The sequence below is a fragment of the Anser anser genome (assembly GCF_964211835.1).
Source record: "Anser anser genome assembly, chromosome: Z".
Taxonomy (NCBI): domain Eukaryota; kingdom Metazoa; phylum Chordata; class Aves; order Anseriformes; family Anatidae; genus Anser; species Anser anser.
In genome coordinates, this window is record NC_139723.1 from 36,888,053 (window position 1) to 36,903,317 (window position 15,265).

At 41.2% G+C, this 15,265-nt stretch overlaps 2 protein-coding genes across 6 annotated transcripts in view; both read left to right on the top strand.

Annotated features, from left to right (window-relative positions):
* Positions 1–14,213, top strand: part of LOC310890323 (uncharacterized protein) — a 42,221-nt gene extending 28,008 nt beyond the window's left edge. For all 3 annotated transcript variants that reach the window (XR_014577175.1, XR_014577177.1, XM_083819191.1), the window contains exon 3: positions 11,010–14,213. Coding sequence is in view for 1 of the 3 variants with exons in the window: in XM_083819191.1 (XP_083675317.1) it covers positions 11,010–11,025 (16 nt within the window). In the remaining 2 variants the exon portion in view is untranslated. The remainder of the gene's footprint in view (positions 1–11,009) is intronic.
* A 336-nt stretch (positions 14,214–14,549) lies between these two features.
* Positions 14,550–15,265, top strand: part of SLC12A2 (solute carrier family 12 member 2) — a 62,740-nt gene continuing 62,024 nt past the window's right edge. For all 3 annotated transcript variants that reach the window (XM_083819187.1, XM_083819189.1, XM_083819188.1), the window contains exon 1: positions 14,550–15,259. In XM_083819187.1, the coding sequence (XP_083675313.1) occupies positions 14,684–15,259 (576 nt within the window). In that variant the 5' untranslated portion in view covers positions 14,550–14,683. The remainder of the gene's footprint in view (positions 15,260–15,265) is intronic.

Genomic DNA, 15,265 nt, shown 5'->3' on the forward strand with positions numbered 1-15,265 from the left:
ATAAATCTTAGGAAAATAAAGCTGTTGATACCAATTTTCAGACCCATGAACCAGATTCAGAACAAAGCAAAAAAGAATCTACTACAAACCTAGTGTGCAAACCTGACAAGGGCTTGCACAGAGGTCACTGTATTATCACAGAGACGGTATGATTAACATAAACATACTGATAATAATTTTTGACCTTTTTTTTTATGGAAAAAAAAAAGTTATGTAACTCAGTAGTAGTCCATTTTTATTAATCAGATTAAAAAAGCAGCACAACATAAATGCAAGTTAGAACTGAAACAATCTCACAACAGAATAATGGAAAAATTAGCCAGCAGAATCTGTTTTATCTCAGTATTGTGTTCTTCCTAATATCTGCAGTATGACTCCACTGGTAAAAAATAGTTCTGAAATTTGACCTGCATCCAAGTCAAAATGCAGGTGAAGAAATCAAGAGTGTCTTCAATTGTGTTTAATGTTCACTGTGATGTTTGCCAGATTAAAAACGTGGGTTTTGGTACATCTGGATAGTACAGAAAGAGGGACAGCAACAGCTGCAAAAATTTAAAATGTATTATGAACCATAACTTTTTGTCCTGGATTTCTAAACTTTCTGCCTTTGGCCCTGTCCTTTCCTTCCTGTGAATAGTGAATAAACAAAAAACAAATTTTGTACTGTAGAATTCTCAGTGAATCATATTTGTTAATCAGTTATCTTAAATGAATCTTCATTAATCCACAAAAAGAACATTATTTACAGAAAGAGTAATTTTATCCAGAAATGCAAAATTATGCAAAGTATTCATAGTTTACAGAACAGTTTTAATATGTAGTTATTTTCTAATTTCATTATCCTTAGTGGGAAAATCATTATGGTATATAATATTTTAACATCAGACTAGTGTATTTGCTAAATGTCATTCCTTTTCTTTGGGAACAAATGGATACATTTTATTTTTCCATTGGAAAAAAAAAATAAATATCAGAAATCTGAGTAATGCAATAGCTGGGTTAAGCACAATATGTGAATGTATGCAAAATGTTCAGATTATGACATGAAAGTCATAGTTTTTACACAGTGCTGCTAAGTTTTCAGGTAATCATATCAATAATCAAACACCTTTATAAGGTCTTCTATATATTTTAAAATGCCTACACTTTAGTACTAAGACACCACAGTAATCTTTCATAAATTGACAAGACCATTTATTTGTATATAGTTGCCAAATGCCAGAGACATCTACACTTCATCAACCTCTTGACAGTGAGCCAAGGAATGAGCAGAGTGACAAGCACTGCCATATTTGGCATTTACTTATTTGATTTGGTAAAACAAGAAAACACCTGCTCTCCTACTGGAACAACAAAATTGGTACATTAACAGCCTAACTAAATAGAATAGTTGCAAGTTAGCAAAGTAATGGTTGAATCCATGTTCTAACATATATAGGACTTTTGAAAAAAATTTTGTTTTGTATATCATATTTCTGAAGTTTGTATTCCCCTTCACACAAAGTATGTTGTGTATAATTTACTTTATAATTTACTTTAATAGTTGTATTTATAATTTAAAATGTACCAGGAGTTCTCCTAAAATAATGAACTAACAACAATGCCCATGGATGGACAGTTCTGTTGCATGTGCCAGTATATGTTTATCTGAAGAACAAAAGCTGTAGGATTAAATACAAAAACCCTGTGTGAATCTTAAAAGAATCTTATATGGAGTCCACTGACTATGGCTCACAATTAGGCTCAAATGCTAAAAAAATAAATCCAGGGAATTTCAATGTAAGCATCATTCATCAATTCTATTTTCAGTTTCTATTAAATACATTTTCTTACAAAAAAGAATATCTAAATAAACGACTCCAGTAAAAACATTTAAACATGTCTGGTGAAACATGAAATATTTCAATCCAGAACTCTGAAACTCCTCTTTAGCTACCATTCGTTTACCTTATTTTTCCATGTGCCAAATTGCAAAATAATTTTTCAACAGGGATCTCTTGTAGCAATCTACCTCTCTTTCATATAGTGATTAAACAAGCTGCTTGACCATAGTGGATCTGGACAACTTTAATGCTGAGTACTCTTTTCAGTGCTTCATGGAACAGCAAATGAGATAAATACATACTTCCGTGATTTGCTAAGTTGGTGATCTAGCTATGTAAATTAAATATATATATTATACATGTGTATTTCAATACACTACAAGTCATTAAAGAAATTTTTAAAATGCAGTGGCCTAGAGCACTACTGAATACTGAATATTATCATCTGGAATCTGATACCTTTCAACCTGCTAAAACACAAACTATATTACTGGACGAAGGCCAAAATGAAAGACAGAAACAAAAGAAGATAAGGAATATAAAACAATATACTATCAATAACTTTAGGAGAAGTTATTAGATAGGAATTTGAAATTTCACTTGTAAATCTATCAATACAATGATAGAATGGAAGTATGTTCTGTTCCAAGATGTGTCTTTGTTACATGAGGTAGCTTGTCATACAAAGAATGATGTTGTGACATTTGTAATTATGGGGTCGACCAGGAGGACAAAAGCAATGAAGAATCAGTTATCACTCCTACTTAAAACAAAAACAAACAAACAAACAAAAACACTAAAAATTATTTTAAAAGATCATACCATACACGGTAAAACTATTGTGTGCTATCAGAATAAAGAGATAACAGGAAACATTCAGCAATGCAAAAAAGCAAATCTAGAGATTTTTGCATATTGATGTTCTAGTTGATAAAGGATAACCAGATTCCCTCACAATTAGAGGATATGCAGAGACAGCTGCAGGGAAGTATTTCTACTGCATTTCCTTCCAGCCCATTCTGAAAGATTAAGGAGTGTCTATGATATTAATTCCCTTTGACATAAATGGGCGATGACAATAGGCTGCAATGTGTGGGGGTGATGCTTGCCATATGTTTTTTGACACAACTGAAGTAGCTATTTTTGAAACTGGATAAAACAGGAGTTTTACAATGTGACACATGGGATAGAAATGACTCTAGTTACAGCAGTAGTTCTCCCTCTTGGTCTAGATGAACTGTTTACAGGATGTCTTCAAGATATGAACTGGTTAAATGATCAAAACAGGAGCATGTTGGTATCTGTACAGCTCAAGTTTTATGCAACTTTTATCAAGGGAGAATAAAATCAAAAGTACAGATTCTCTTTTGAACATGCCTACCATCATTTGAGTCAGATTTTGAGCTGCCAATTTAGTTTTCCAGAATTTATAAAGATACCTGATAGGCACTTTTGCATTGCCAATGGTGTTGTGCCAATGCAGTCACGATAAAAGATCTCTGAACTGTTTCATTATAAAATGACTGGCTTATGGTCCCAGTGGCTATCTGAGCAAGATCATCAGAGGTCATGCTTCCTTTGCTAATTCCCTTCTTTTCTTAACCAAGCAGCCACCACCTGCCTCTGAACAGAGATATTTTCCTAGAACCAAAAGCATTGTATGAAGTAAGAAAATGCAAACGCTGCCTGAAAATGTAGCCTCTAAGAGTGGCCAGTGTCAGGATTGAGCATGGGGAAGTTTAGAGTAGCAATTAATAAACTGACCTGGGAAGAATTTTTTTCTAATTGCTTATATTCTGACAGAAACATATTTAGATCTTTAAAATTTTATTTTACCTGAAAAATGCTGATGTTTTTACTGGACATTAAAATGGCTAGTCCTTTCTTCCAACCTACCTAAGCATATCACATCTGCATCAATAAGTTAATTATGCTGTGTCATTACTTTTTAATTTCATTGATTATCCTATTCTGTTAGAAAAGTAGACAGTACCTCTGTGTTTTCACTCTTCCATGGCCTTCTAGCATTTTGCACACATCTACCAAGTCCCTTTCTATCTGACCTCTCTAAAGAACCACAGGCTTCTCAGTCTCTTATTTCCCTACCTCTAAGTACTTTTATTCCCCTAAAAATGGAAACCTCTGTCTACCACTGTTTTTTTTTCTTAAACAGACTAATCAGAACTGTGTCTATGTTATTTAAAACATAGGTGGGTGACTGCTTGAATCTTCATAAACATTAAATTTTCTTAGGTTTCCCAGGAACCATCCATTCAGGTCACCCTAAAATTATCATAGGAAAAAAAATAGTTCAAAAATATTTTTAGGAAGAAAAATGTTTCTAACAAGTGATTCTAACCTATATAAAGATACAGGGCTACATATATATATATATATATATATTTATTGTAATTCTTTGGTGTGATAGTCTTCATAGTCCAGTGGTAAACTCTTTGAATGGTTTCAGGTGAGTCACTATCTAAGCATTTAAAGTCTTTAAGAGCACATACGAAAACACCCCAAGAAAAAAAAGAACACTACGCCACAGTATTTAGGCATTGTTCAGGAATACAATAAATTATACAGCAACTTGTCCTGCCAACATATCTTAAAAAGCTACACAAAGGACCCACAACTAATATCTGTAATGCAATCTGAAGTTCTAAGATAAAGACTGAAAGCAAGGGAAAAACAAGTACATTACGACAAACCTTTTTTCAGCTCCCACTGCTTATAAGATTATAATGGATTTGACTGCCACTGGTATTAGTAATTTCCCAGATGAATCTGTGGGTGGAACAAAAATATAGAAATGAAAACTGAAAGGGCATTGTATGTTTAAAATATCCAACTCCACTTACACACCATAAATTTGATTCAAGCTGTCATCTTTCCGTGCCTCAGTTTTCTCCTTTTTGAAACAAGTCAGAAGACTATGCTCTTTCACTTCTCTTCAACTTCTTTCTTCTTTCTTCTTTCAACTTCTCCTACTTCTTAGTTCCCGTGTCTTCCTACATTCATATCCTTTTCTGAAGATGAAGAGGGAGAAATCATTATTAAAACTGGTTACTATGAAATATACTTGGTTGTGTACCACTGGTTATACTCCTAAGTGCCATCACTCCAAAGACCATACGCATGCTTGGACACAAGTTCCATATGCACCCATCCTCGGTGATGCAGTAAAGGTCTGTCTTCCTTGACCAGTCACCTAGAATCTCATCTCTTGCTGTCTAACAAACTTCATAACCAAGACAACTACATGACATACCTCCCGAAGTATTTGAATATTAATTAATATTGAAAGGTTATTGATGAGGTACGATAGAAGTAATCTACCTTTCTCATATTCTTAACTTCCTGAAGGTTAAATTTTAAACTCTTTAAACCATAACTCATGAACCAACATGAAAAAATGTATAATGAGTAAATATATAACATTTTATGCTGGTGGTATATGGGAGACTTTTAATTTGTCCTTTTAGAGGAAGGTATAAAGATTTCCATTAAAACAATGACACTTCTTACTCCAGACTGTACTACTTAGTTTTAAGTGGCAGAGGTTATCGTGCTGTACTTTGTGAAATATGTTTATGGCATCTATGAGTGAGAACCTGGAGCACAATTCTGCTTTTCTAACCATCTTCAACAGCATCATAGAATTAATAAGTATCCATCTCCTTGGCATAAATTTGGCATAAGACAGGAATGAAAAATTCTTGTAGAGCAGGAATATATAGGACGTGAATCTCTCCGGCAATGCCTAGTCAGCTTGCCACTCTTATTAAAATGCATGTTTGGACTTCTGCTGGAGAGCACTAAATCACAAATATAACTGAATGTGACTTAACTTTTATAAGGTTCACATACAAGACTTGGCAAGTTTAAGCTGTTGGAGTGCTATATAGAAGGAGTACACTGATTCCACAAAAATATAATGCAAAAAAATTATAATTGAGATATGACTGGAATCAAGTAACAGAAGGCAACAACAACAAAAATCTTAAGACTCATACTAGTAGTTACATTCTACAATCAAGTCATGACAGTTTGGAACTGTTATGAGGGGTGGTAAAATTGTTTGAAGAGCCATGGTCAAGAAATGGTAAAGTAAGTCTACACAAAACTGTCAGCCTCACTTGGACTAGAAAGGTTGTGAATGCAAAATGACATCCTATTAATTTTTATACCTTCTATTAGTTGTGGATTGTTTAAGATTTTCTTGTTTTCCTGCTTTTGAGAAAAGTTTTATAATCATCCAGACGTTTTTCATCTAAAGAGTTGATCAGTATTTAAATCATTTATTTGCCTCATTATTCGTCTGACAATTTTCTTAATAAAGGTAACACAGAAATTAGTAGGAAAACGTGACATGGATAGATCACTTATCTACTTCTTGGTGCAGGAAACAGCATTAGCACAAACTTAAGAAGGAAATGATAAAAATACTTGTCAGAGAAGCAAAAAGATATGTAAATGGCAAAGCAAATTCAAGTGTGTCACAGTGACAAAAGATGGTGGGCCTTTTAAAAAAAAATTACAATATCTGAAAGTAACAAAGGGTACTACCCAAACGAGAAGTCCTTTATGCTAAGCTATGTGACAATGTCAGCCTGCGGAGCCACGGAGCACCTCGCAGAGCCTGTGGCCAGAGGGGAGCCCACCCTGTGCCCTGCACCAGCTGCTTCCAGGCTGAACTGGGGGCCAGTGGCCTCCCTGAGGCCTGCCCAAGGAGGAGCAGAGGGCACGGTGGCCGGTGGCGGCCCGAGTGTGGGGCTCCAAGGGGTGAGTGCCGTGCCCAGGCCCTCCCAAGGCTACCCCAGGGAGCCTCAGCCCCGTGTCCCATGGCTGTGGCCTGGCCATCAGTTGGGCCTGGTGATAAGGAGAGGTGCCAGTGGCCTGCTCACTCCGAGCTGGCATCATATTCTTCTTCACACACTTTATTTCTTACCTTTTCTTTTTGTTTGTTTTTTACCTCTATAGTTTTACCAACTGGTTGCTCAACAGTACAAATAAATGGTGTCATGGTATTTCTTGGAAATGCTTAGTAGTTTTCCATGAGATTAACTGAGGAAACTCCTAAACTAATGTGTTATAATAAGGCATGATAAAAACTATGTTTTCCAAACACTGAACAAAGTGGGCAAGATGAAAGAGACAAAAAGGATGGCCCTAACATTGGTAGCCTGTGTAGTTGGTAGCCTCCACTCAATTTGTACTGAGGGTTTATAGAACATCAAAGAAAATAAGTTAATGGACTAACAGTGATAATAGGAGTTAAAAGAAAAGGGCTGCAAATTAATTGTGTAAAATAGAATGTGGTTAGCTGGCTTGAGTTTCTGGAAATACAGATGTCTTGCCTGGTGGGCAGCTGGCCAACCCACTCCCCTAGGCTTCCTTATAAAGTGGATGTCTACTGCAAAGGGCATCCATTTCAGAAGCTAATGAATGGGATTCAAAGATGGGAAAGTTATTTTTATCTTCAAGAAACATGATTAAATAAACAAGCAAAAAATGCCACTTTGAAAATGGAAAACGAGAAACAGAAATCACTTAGGTACACTCCTGAAGGGTAAAACAGTTCCTCGTCCCTGCATTCTGCCTGTTTCCTGTATATATTGAGAACCATCTCCAGCTGAACATTTGAGATAACTTCTTGCACTTTATTCTAGAGAGCAAAGAGATGAACTAAAGAAGGAACTGGGTCATGTAAAATGGACTTCGTTCATGCAGAAGTGTCAGGGAGGAAACATCTAAGTAGGTTCATAGCTCAGGAAGAAATGAAATTGAAGGATCTCTGGTGAGAGAGTGTGTGATGTCCATCCTGAGCTACCTGGCTGTAATCTGCATGTAAGCTTTAGAATCAAAATTAGTACTCTGGTCTGGACTGAACAGTTATTGAGCATTCAGGCTGTCCACTTTACATTTCAGCAGAGACTCAACAGTTCCCTGCAGCTTTGTCTACTATAAACTTGCTTAGAGACTCAGACACGGAAATGACTAACACTAGAAACAAAATGAAAAAGGTTTAATGAAGAACATCACTTTGAAGATAAATCAGGCTGGACAAAACAGTCTGTTTGTTTGTATCTATATTTACATTTCCAGAATTGTTGCAATATGCTCACCTATGTTCTCTGTGGATCTTGATGGAACTTCCTATAACCACAGCAGATTAATATAGCAAATGCTATCCCCAGCCTGAGTAATTTATTCTTCCTAATGCGTATACACACCATATACAAACTACAGTTTTCAAATGTCAGTCAAAAACAGGAATGAGTCAGGCATTTAATACTCTGGATGATATATGATAATTAAACACCATAATTATAAGAATTTGACATTTAATCTCATTTTGTCACATGGAGACCTTGGCAATGGTTTCTAGAGGCTGTGGGGGTTTGCTGGGCTTGCCTGAACTGATATGGCCGTGAGAAGAAATTCATTCCCTTAGATACAAAGACAACTAGAACTTTAAAGATAAAAGTGCACCCTAAAACTAGACATGAAAGCTCACAAATTCAGGCAGGGAGCAAGTGCTGAATCTCCTTCTTCCAGTTACCAAAAAAGCATGGCATCTTGCAAAAATTTCCATTTCTGTATGGATATGAGGTATGACCACCACCTTGCTCCCAAGTAAATGCACTGTTAATATAGTATTAAATATTGAAGTCTGTTGAAGGAGCCATCCAAAATCTCTGGAATGTCAGTCTTCAAATACATTAGAAATATCTAGAATCCTTTTGGAGGTACTCTTGTTAACACTTGGTTAGTTAAAACACAGCAGTGCAATGAAGTGTGTGTTAGGGCAGTGGAATAGTGAAGACACACAGGGACACATCAAAAACACAGACAGAACAAGCAAGGCCCCTGAAACAGATTGTTCCTCCGACACATATGGCTGGCAGTAAAAGGGCTTCATTTCTTAGCATCTTAATCATAGGCTTTGTCTGGCGGCCTTTCAGAAGTGTTGCTGCAATTACCTTTTTTTCTTGTAAGCTAGGATTAGTATAATACAAATACAGGTAAATTGCCACGTGACGATACAGTATTTGTCAGGATTTCATCCAGATTTCTGAGAAAGGCAGTATTACTGCACACTTGGATGAACACCTGCAATAATTACAAAGGACACAGTAAACAGCGGGGTAGCAGAACACCATTATAAAGTGTACCTCTACTTGTTATGGAACAGGAAGCTAAAAAGAAGGAGGGAAAGAAGACACAAGAAACAGAGGAAGAAAAAGGACAGATTAGGCCATGTGTTGACTGAGAAAATATAACATGGAATCATGGTGCAGAAACAAAATTTTTAGATGCTAACAATGACTGTATCAAGGAGCAACTAGTTAGGTAGTATAGAAGAGGACAAACAATCTTCATTGTGGTTCAAGCAGCACACGGGTCCTGTTTCAGAATTCTAGCGCTGAAGAACTGCATTGCAACAGTGACTATAACTTCCCCTGAAATTATATCCTTGCCAAGAAAAAATAAAATGCACAAAGGCCCCAAATTCACCAGATCTGTGTTCAACACAATAAAACACATAACAAGGAAGCCTATCAAAGACCAAGATGGATAGGAGACCTAAAATAGCTAGGTTCTTGCAGCTGGTAATTGCTGAAAAATTCCATGTTAGAGAGAGCAAGGAAATTTATACCACCAATCAAGAATGACCTAAGAAAAGCAGAACTGAAGCTGGCACAGCTAGACAGTAGGAATAAGGCAAGCTACTAGAAGTCATCCTCTGAAAAGCTGAAGTTATGTCCAAACATATAAAACAAAAACAAAACCACCACCAACAAAAAATCATAAGCATAACAAGCCTACCCAAACAGAATCTGCAGGAAAATAAAATAGTAGGATACTATCTCTCACACTTATCTGGAACAGCAAGCCTGTCAAGAGTCTAAATCTTGATGAGAAAAAGATCACTGCAAGAAGATAAAGCTGTATCAGGCAGCCAAAATGAGTTGTCATCTCCCTGCGCTGTGGAAGAGGTATGAGAGGTTCCTCTGCTGGAACTCTTTGCAAGGGGTGAATAGGAGGGTTCTGCATGAACAGCAACAAAGCACCAGGTCCAAATGGCACTCAACCCTAAGCTCTAGAGGAACTCAGTGATGAAAGTGCTGAATTATTAACTCTCTTAAAACTAACTTTGGGCCTGAGGACACGAACTTTGGAAATAAGATATCTATTTTTAATAATTTGAGGGGAGATCTGTAGATCTACAGGCTTGTAAGTCTGTATCAGACTTAGAGGTTGTTATCAGACAATCTGAGAAACTGTAATAAAGCACAGAATCAGTGACCATATTGGTAAATATCACTTCTGGGGTGTCCTGAATCTTCTCATTTTTAATGTTACTCCTGGGAGTTTTGGAGTCTCCTAATGAATTTGTCAAAATTAGTAGCATTCACAAGCCTGTGGGTAAAGATTTGTTGAAAGCATTTATATGTTTTTCTGAAACACAGTCAATAAGGTATCTTGTCAAAGACTCTTACGGAAACTAAGGAGCCTTGAAGTAAGATGGATGGTCTGTGTTTTGATAAATAGCTGGTTTCAAATTAGGAAAGAGAATAGAACTAAGTGGTCTGTTTGCACAATGAAAAGAGATCCTCAGTGGACTCTCAAGTTGGACGACTGTTTGTGCATCTCAAAAGGGATCCAGTAGAACTACAGCAGCACAAGGATGTGTGGAACAGCATCCATAGGTGAAAGGAGTTCACTACAATTCTTCTGCTTGGGAAAGAGGCAAGCGATCTAGTGAGAGTCTAGATACCAACCATAACAGTCATAATGTCATAAAGAGTTTGTGTTTTCCTGTATTTCATACTGGGTATCAAGTGAACGCTATGGAGTATCCACTGAAGATGGCAAATGGCAGATTGCAAGCAAAAAGGGATGCTTAGATGTGGAAATCCCTGCCAAAGGACGTTGCAGAAAGTTAACATTTTAATATCAGGAGGAAAAACAGGCAAGTTCATGGAAGAGAAAGCACCTCTGCCTTGCCTAATCCCTTAGTCACAATGTCTTGGAGGCTGGGAAGGTACCCGCAAGACCAATGCTTGCACTGCTCTTAGTCTTTCCTTGGTGGCCACTGCTTCAGGCTGGTGACTGGACTAAATGAACTCTTTATCTGACCCACTACAGTTCTTCTGTTTTGGTGTTCTTATGTTTTAGGTTCATAGGATGTTAGACTCCTTAGTAATGCTGACAGCCATGCCAACGGGCCATTCAGTCCTCCAGCCCTCCAGTCAGAAGGGTTTATCTGGTGACAAGTTGCATCTCTGGTAATAGTAAGCCAATTCCATCTGGTATTCCTTCTGTGTGTGTGTGTGTGTGTATTATATATGTCTACATAAATAATAATCTAATGTTCTTTAGTTTCTAAACTACCAAAACCTAATTTGGAACTTTCACTAGTGCTTTTACATCTTTGACAGGACACTGAAACCCTCCACAGTTCCTCCCTCCACACTTTGTAAATAGTAATAATATTTGGTGGTAAATAATCTTACCTAGTATTACAGTAATTTATTCCTTGCTTTTATTTAATGTGTTGGTTTTGTTTTGTTCACCAATGACACCCAGACTCTACTATGTTAGTGCTTCAAATAGTGCTATGCCATGAAATGTTTACTTGAGAGCTTAATGTGAATATCCTTCACAATTTTTTTCTTCAAAGTGTATTTTTTGGAATCAATGACATTTGACTTAGCAGTCTGATCAGGGAGTGCATGCCTTCTATTCCCACTTACTGTTGCAGATTCCCTCACCTTTCTCACAGGTGATGTGAAGTCCCAGGACCTTTATGAAGACTTGGTCCATTTACTCGTGTGTTTCCTGTATAACGGTATTTAATCTCTTCCATGCTTTCAGTTCTGAGTGGTCTGTATTTTCTTTATTGATCTTCTTTCTGTTCTTGGGTCCTCTGTTTCCTTGTCTTTTGTTGGGACTGTGGTGTATCCCCATGTCTTTGTTTCCTTCACAGCCAGTATTCATCATCATCTCACATCACATGTGAGGGGTGCACACAACAAACTTCATTTGCTATGAATGCCGTAGCCTGTCATTTCCTCTAATTCCCATAAGGGTCTCCCTCATGCGGATTCATGTGCCCCTACTCCTTTCTCATTAGGATGATGTACTCTTCTCTCCTATGGCTTTTCTATGCCCCATTTTCTTCTCACTTTCCACCCAATTCCCTCTTTCTGCTTCTCAGAAGGAGCCCCTTCTTGAAGCTTGAAAGGCAGGGGCTCCATCTGCCACCTGTTCACCTCAGACCAGTGGTTTGGCTGCCCTCAGTGTGACTGAGACCCACAATCCCTCAATTCTGGGAATGTAGAATTGCAGGACTAGCTAAAAGTTCAAGCAATCCTTTACAAGACAGAGGAGGAACTGGCATTTAGCAGGCTGTAGGCCTTGCAAGTGTAGCCCGTACATATCTAAACATACCCACAGAAAACTGATTTAAAATAGTTAAGTGTCATAATATAACCCCATTGTACCTATGAGTATGGGAGCTAGTAGAAGCTGCTCAACTCCTTTTTTGTTATTAATACAGAGAATTGATGGAAATCACTAATGACCATTTCCAAATCTATATTGCTTCCAAGCCCCTTACCAGAGGATAAATTTTCTGCAGGTGTGGATCACTCAGTGTTTATGTCTGCTTATGCAAAACATATGCTGGAGGATTTTCTTTTCAACTATTCAAGTGCTGTTTGCTCTCCATTCTGATGTCCTTTACTCTGACTTTTTATCACCCACTGTTTTTCAAGTTCTTGCCTATTGGCCAAAGCCAAAATTGCCCCATGGTTTAACCTTTTACTTTCCAGTTCTCTGATTTTCATGTTTGTGCTTTACACTCTGAAAATTTCCCAAACTGTTTCTTGTAATGTTAGTCTCTAGAGCTTTGGAGTCTATTAAGAAACATCTCAAAAAAAAAAAATGAGGTGTATGATTTCTGTTCTTTTGTAGAATAGTGTTTGAATAGGAAACACTCACAAAAGGACCAGTGTACCCATCTTTTCAACCTACTGAAGTGTCCTCAACTCTTTTAGGCACTCATCTATAAAACTGAAAAGCTTCTTCCTCTAAGTAATTGTTGTTAAGAAAGAAAAGCAAGCTTTGTTTTAAAACTCCAGTCCTTTTTTATTGGATTATGTCACCAAATTTGTTGTGAATTCAAGTAAAACATTAGAGATATGGTGAGCTACAAAACGAATGTTGGCCATCAGACTTTGCTAGGCAGAAAGGAAAAACATTAAAAAAAAAAAAGCATACAAACAAATAAAAAAAAAAAACAGGAAAAAAATTGACTGGAACCAAGAAATACAAACCAAAATGTTTTTGAAGTAAACTGATGCCACTGCTTGACGGCACTAAGTTAAGTAAATGTTTTGAATGTTAGCTGAATGATTTTTAATTACTAAAGAAGGTGCTTTTTGGTGTGTGTGGGGGGGTGGACAATGGTCAATGATGACACTGTTGCCTAACTCTTCCACTATTCTGTAAGCTATTACCTTCAAGAATAAGGAAAATAACAATAAATGATGAGTTGGCTGGTCTGTTAATTTCTTACTGTGGAAGCAGGAGGATTTTGTGTAACTGAGATTCGTTCGCCTTTCAGTCTCAGAAGTAACTTAATGGATTATCCAGACACCTGCACTCGACTGAGGCAGGAGAAAAGGTCAGAAAGGTTGCATTTTTAAAAAAATTAAAGAAGGAGTACTCTTTTAGGGAAAGAATACCTTTGAAGAGAGTAGGGGGAAAGGCTCGCAGGACAGGACACAGGAGAGGACATTACCGACACCAAACTACGCAGGGAGAAGCGCGTTACGTGAACAATTTCACAGTGCCCTCGGAGGCTGGGCGGCGAAAGGTGCACTTCAGCGCTCATCTCCCATCTCCGCGCTCGCCCGTCCGAGCCCCACACCCTCCCACACCCTCCCGCCTTCAGCGAGCCGCCGGAGACCGAGAGGAGCGAAAAAAAAGCGGGAAAAAAAAGCGAAAAAAGCGAAAAAGCGACGCTGGGGGCAGCGGCAGGCCCGGGGCGTTGGACACCCGCCACCTGCGGCGGGCCGCTCCTGAGGCGGCTGCAGGGCCGCCGGGCTCCTCTCGCGAGACGCGGCCCCGGCCGGGCGGGCTCCGTGCGGCTGCCTCGGGCCGGGGGGACGCGGCCCCGCGCCCCGGTGCCGGTGGGGGCGGATGCGGCGCCCTCCGCCGCCGCTGACGGCCGGGAGGAGCCGGCAGCCGCCGCCCTGCCCGCCGGCGCTCCGCGGGGCCGCGCCTACCGAGGGCGGGCGGAGCCTGGCGGTGCCGGCGGCCTCCCCGCCGAGCCGCGAAGCGAGCGGGCGCGGCCGGGCCGCTTCGCCTTACAGTTCCTAACCGCCACCGCCAACACCACCACCGCCACCGCCCGCCCCTCCTCCCCGGCCGGGATCTCCCGGCGCCGCTTCCTTCCCGGCGCCCCCGCGGGGCCCGCGCGGCGCTGTCGGGGCGGCGGGGAGGCGCCGCCGCGTAACGGGCGCGATCGGGGCGAGGAGAGGAGGGAGGAGGAGGAGGAGGAGGGAGGCGAGCGGCGGCAGGAAGGCGGGGAGCGGCGGGCAGGGAGGGAGGGAGGGAGAGGGAGAGGAAGGGGGCGGCGGCGGCGGCGGGGGTCGGGCGGGGGGCGGCGGCCGGCCCGGCGGCATCATCACCTGGCGCTGCGGCGGGGCGGCGCCTGGCGTTGTCTGCGGCGCGCTGCAGCCGCCGGCGCTGGTTGGCGGCTTAAAGCAGCGGAGCCGCCGCCGCGAGGGGCGGTCAGAGCAGACGGGGCCGCTGCCGAGCGTAGTGCTCGCCCGCGGGCAGCCATGGAGGGGAAGCAGCAGCAGCCCGGCCTCGCCGAGCTGAAGGTGCCGGGGGCAGTGGGTGAGGATCAGCGCTGCGAAGAGGGGAAGGATGCGGGCACGGCCGGCGGCGATGCGCTGGGCAGACCGCTGGGACCCACGCCGAGCCAGAGCCGCTTCCAGGTGGACCTGGTGGCCGAGGCCGCCGGGCGCCCGGTCGAGGCGCCCCGCAAGGCGAGCGGGGAAGGCGGCGCGGCGGGGAAGGGCGGCGAGGAAGCCAAGGGCCGCTTTCGGGTGAACTTCGTGGACCCGTCGGCCGGCGACGAGAGCCCCGGCGAGCCCGGCGGCGGCAGCTCGGAGGGCGCCAACGTCAGCTTCCAGAACGGCGGCGACACGGTGCTGAGTGAGGGCAGCCTGCACTCGGGCGGCCACCACCACTACTACTACGACACCCACACCAACACCTACTACCTGCGCACCTTCGGCCACAACACCATGGACGCCGTGCCCCGCATCGACCACTACCGGCACACGGCCGCCGACCTGGGCGAGAAGCTCATCCGGCCCAGCCTGGCCGAGCTGCACGACGAGCTGGACAAGGTGAGA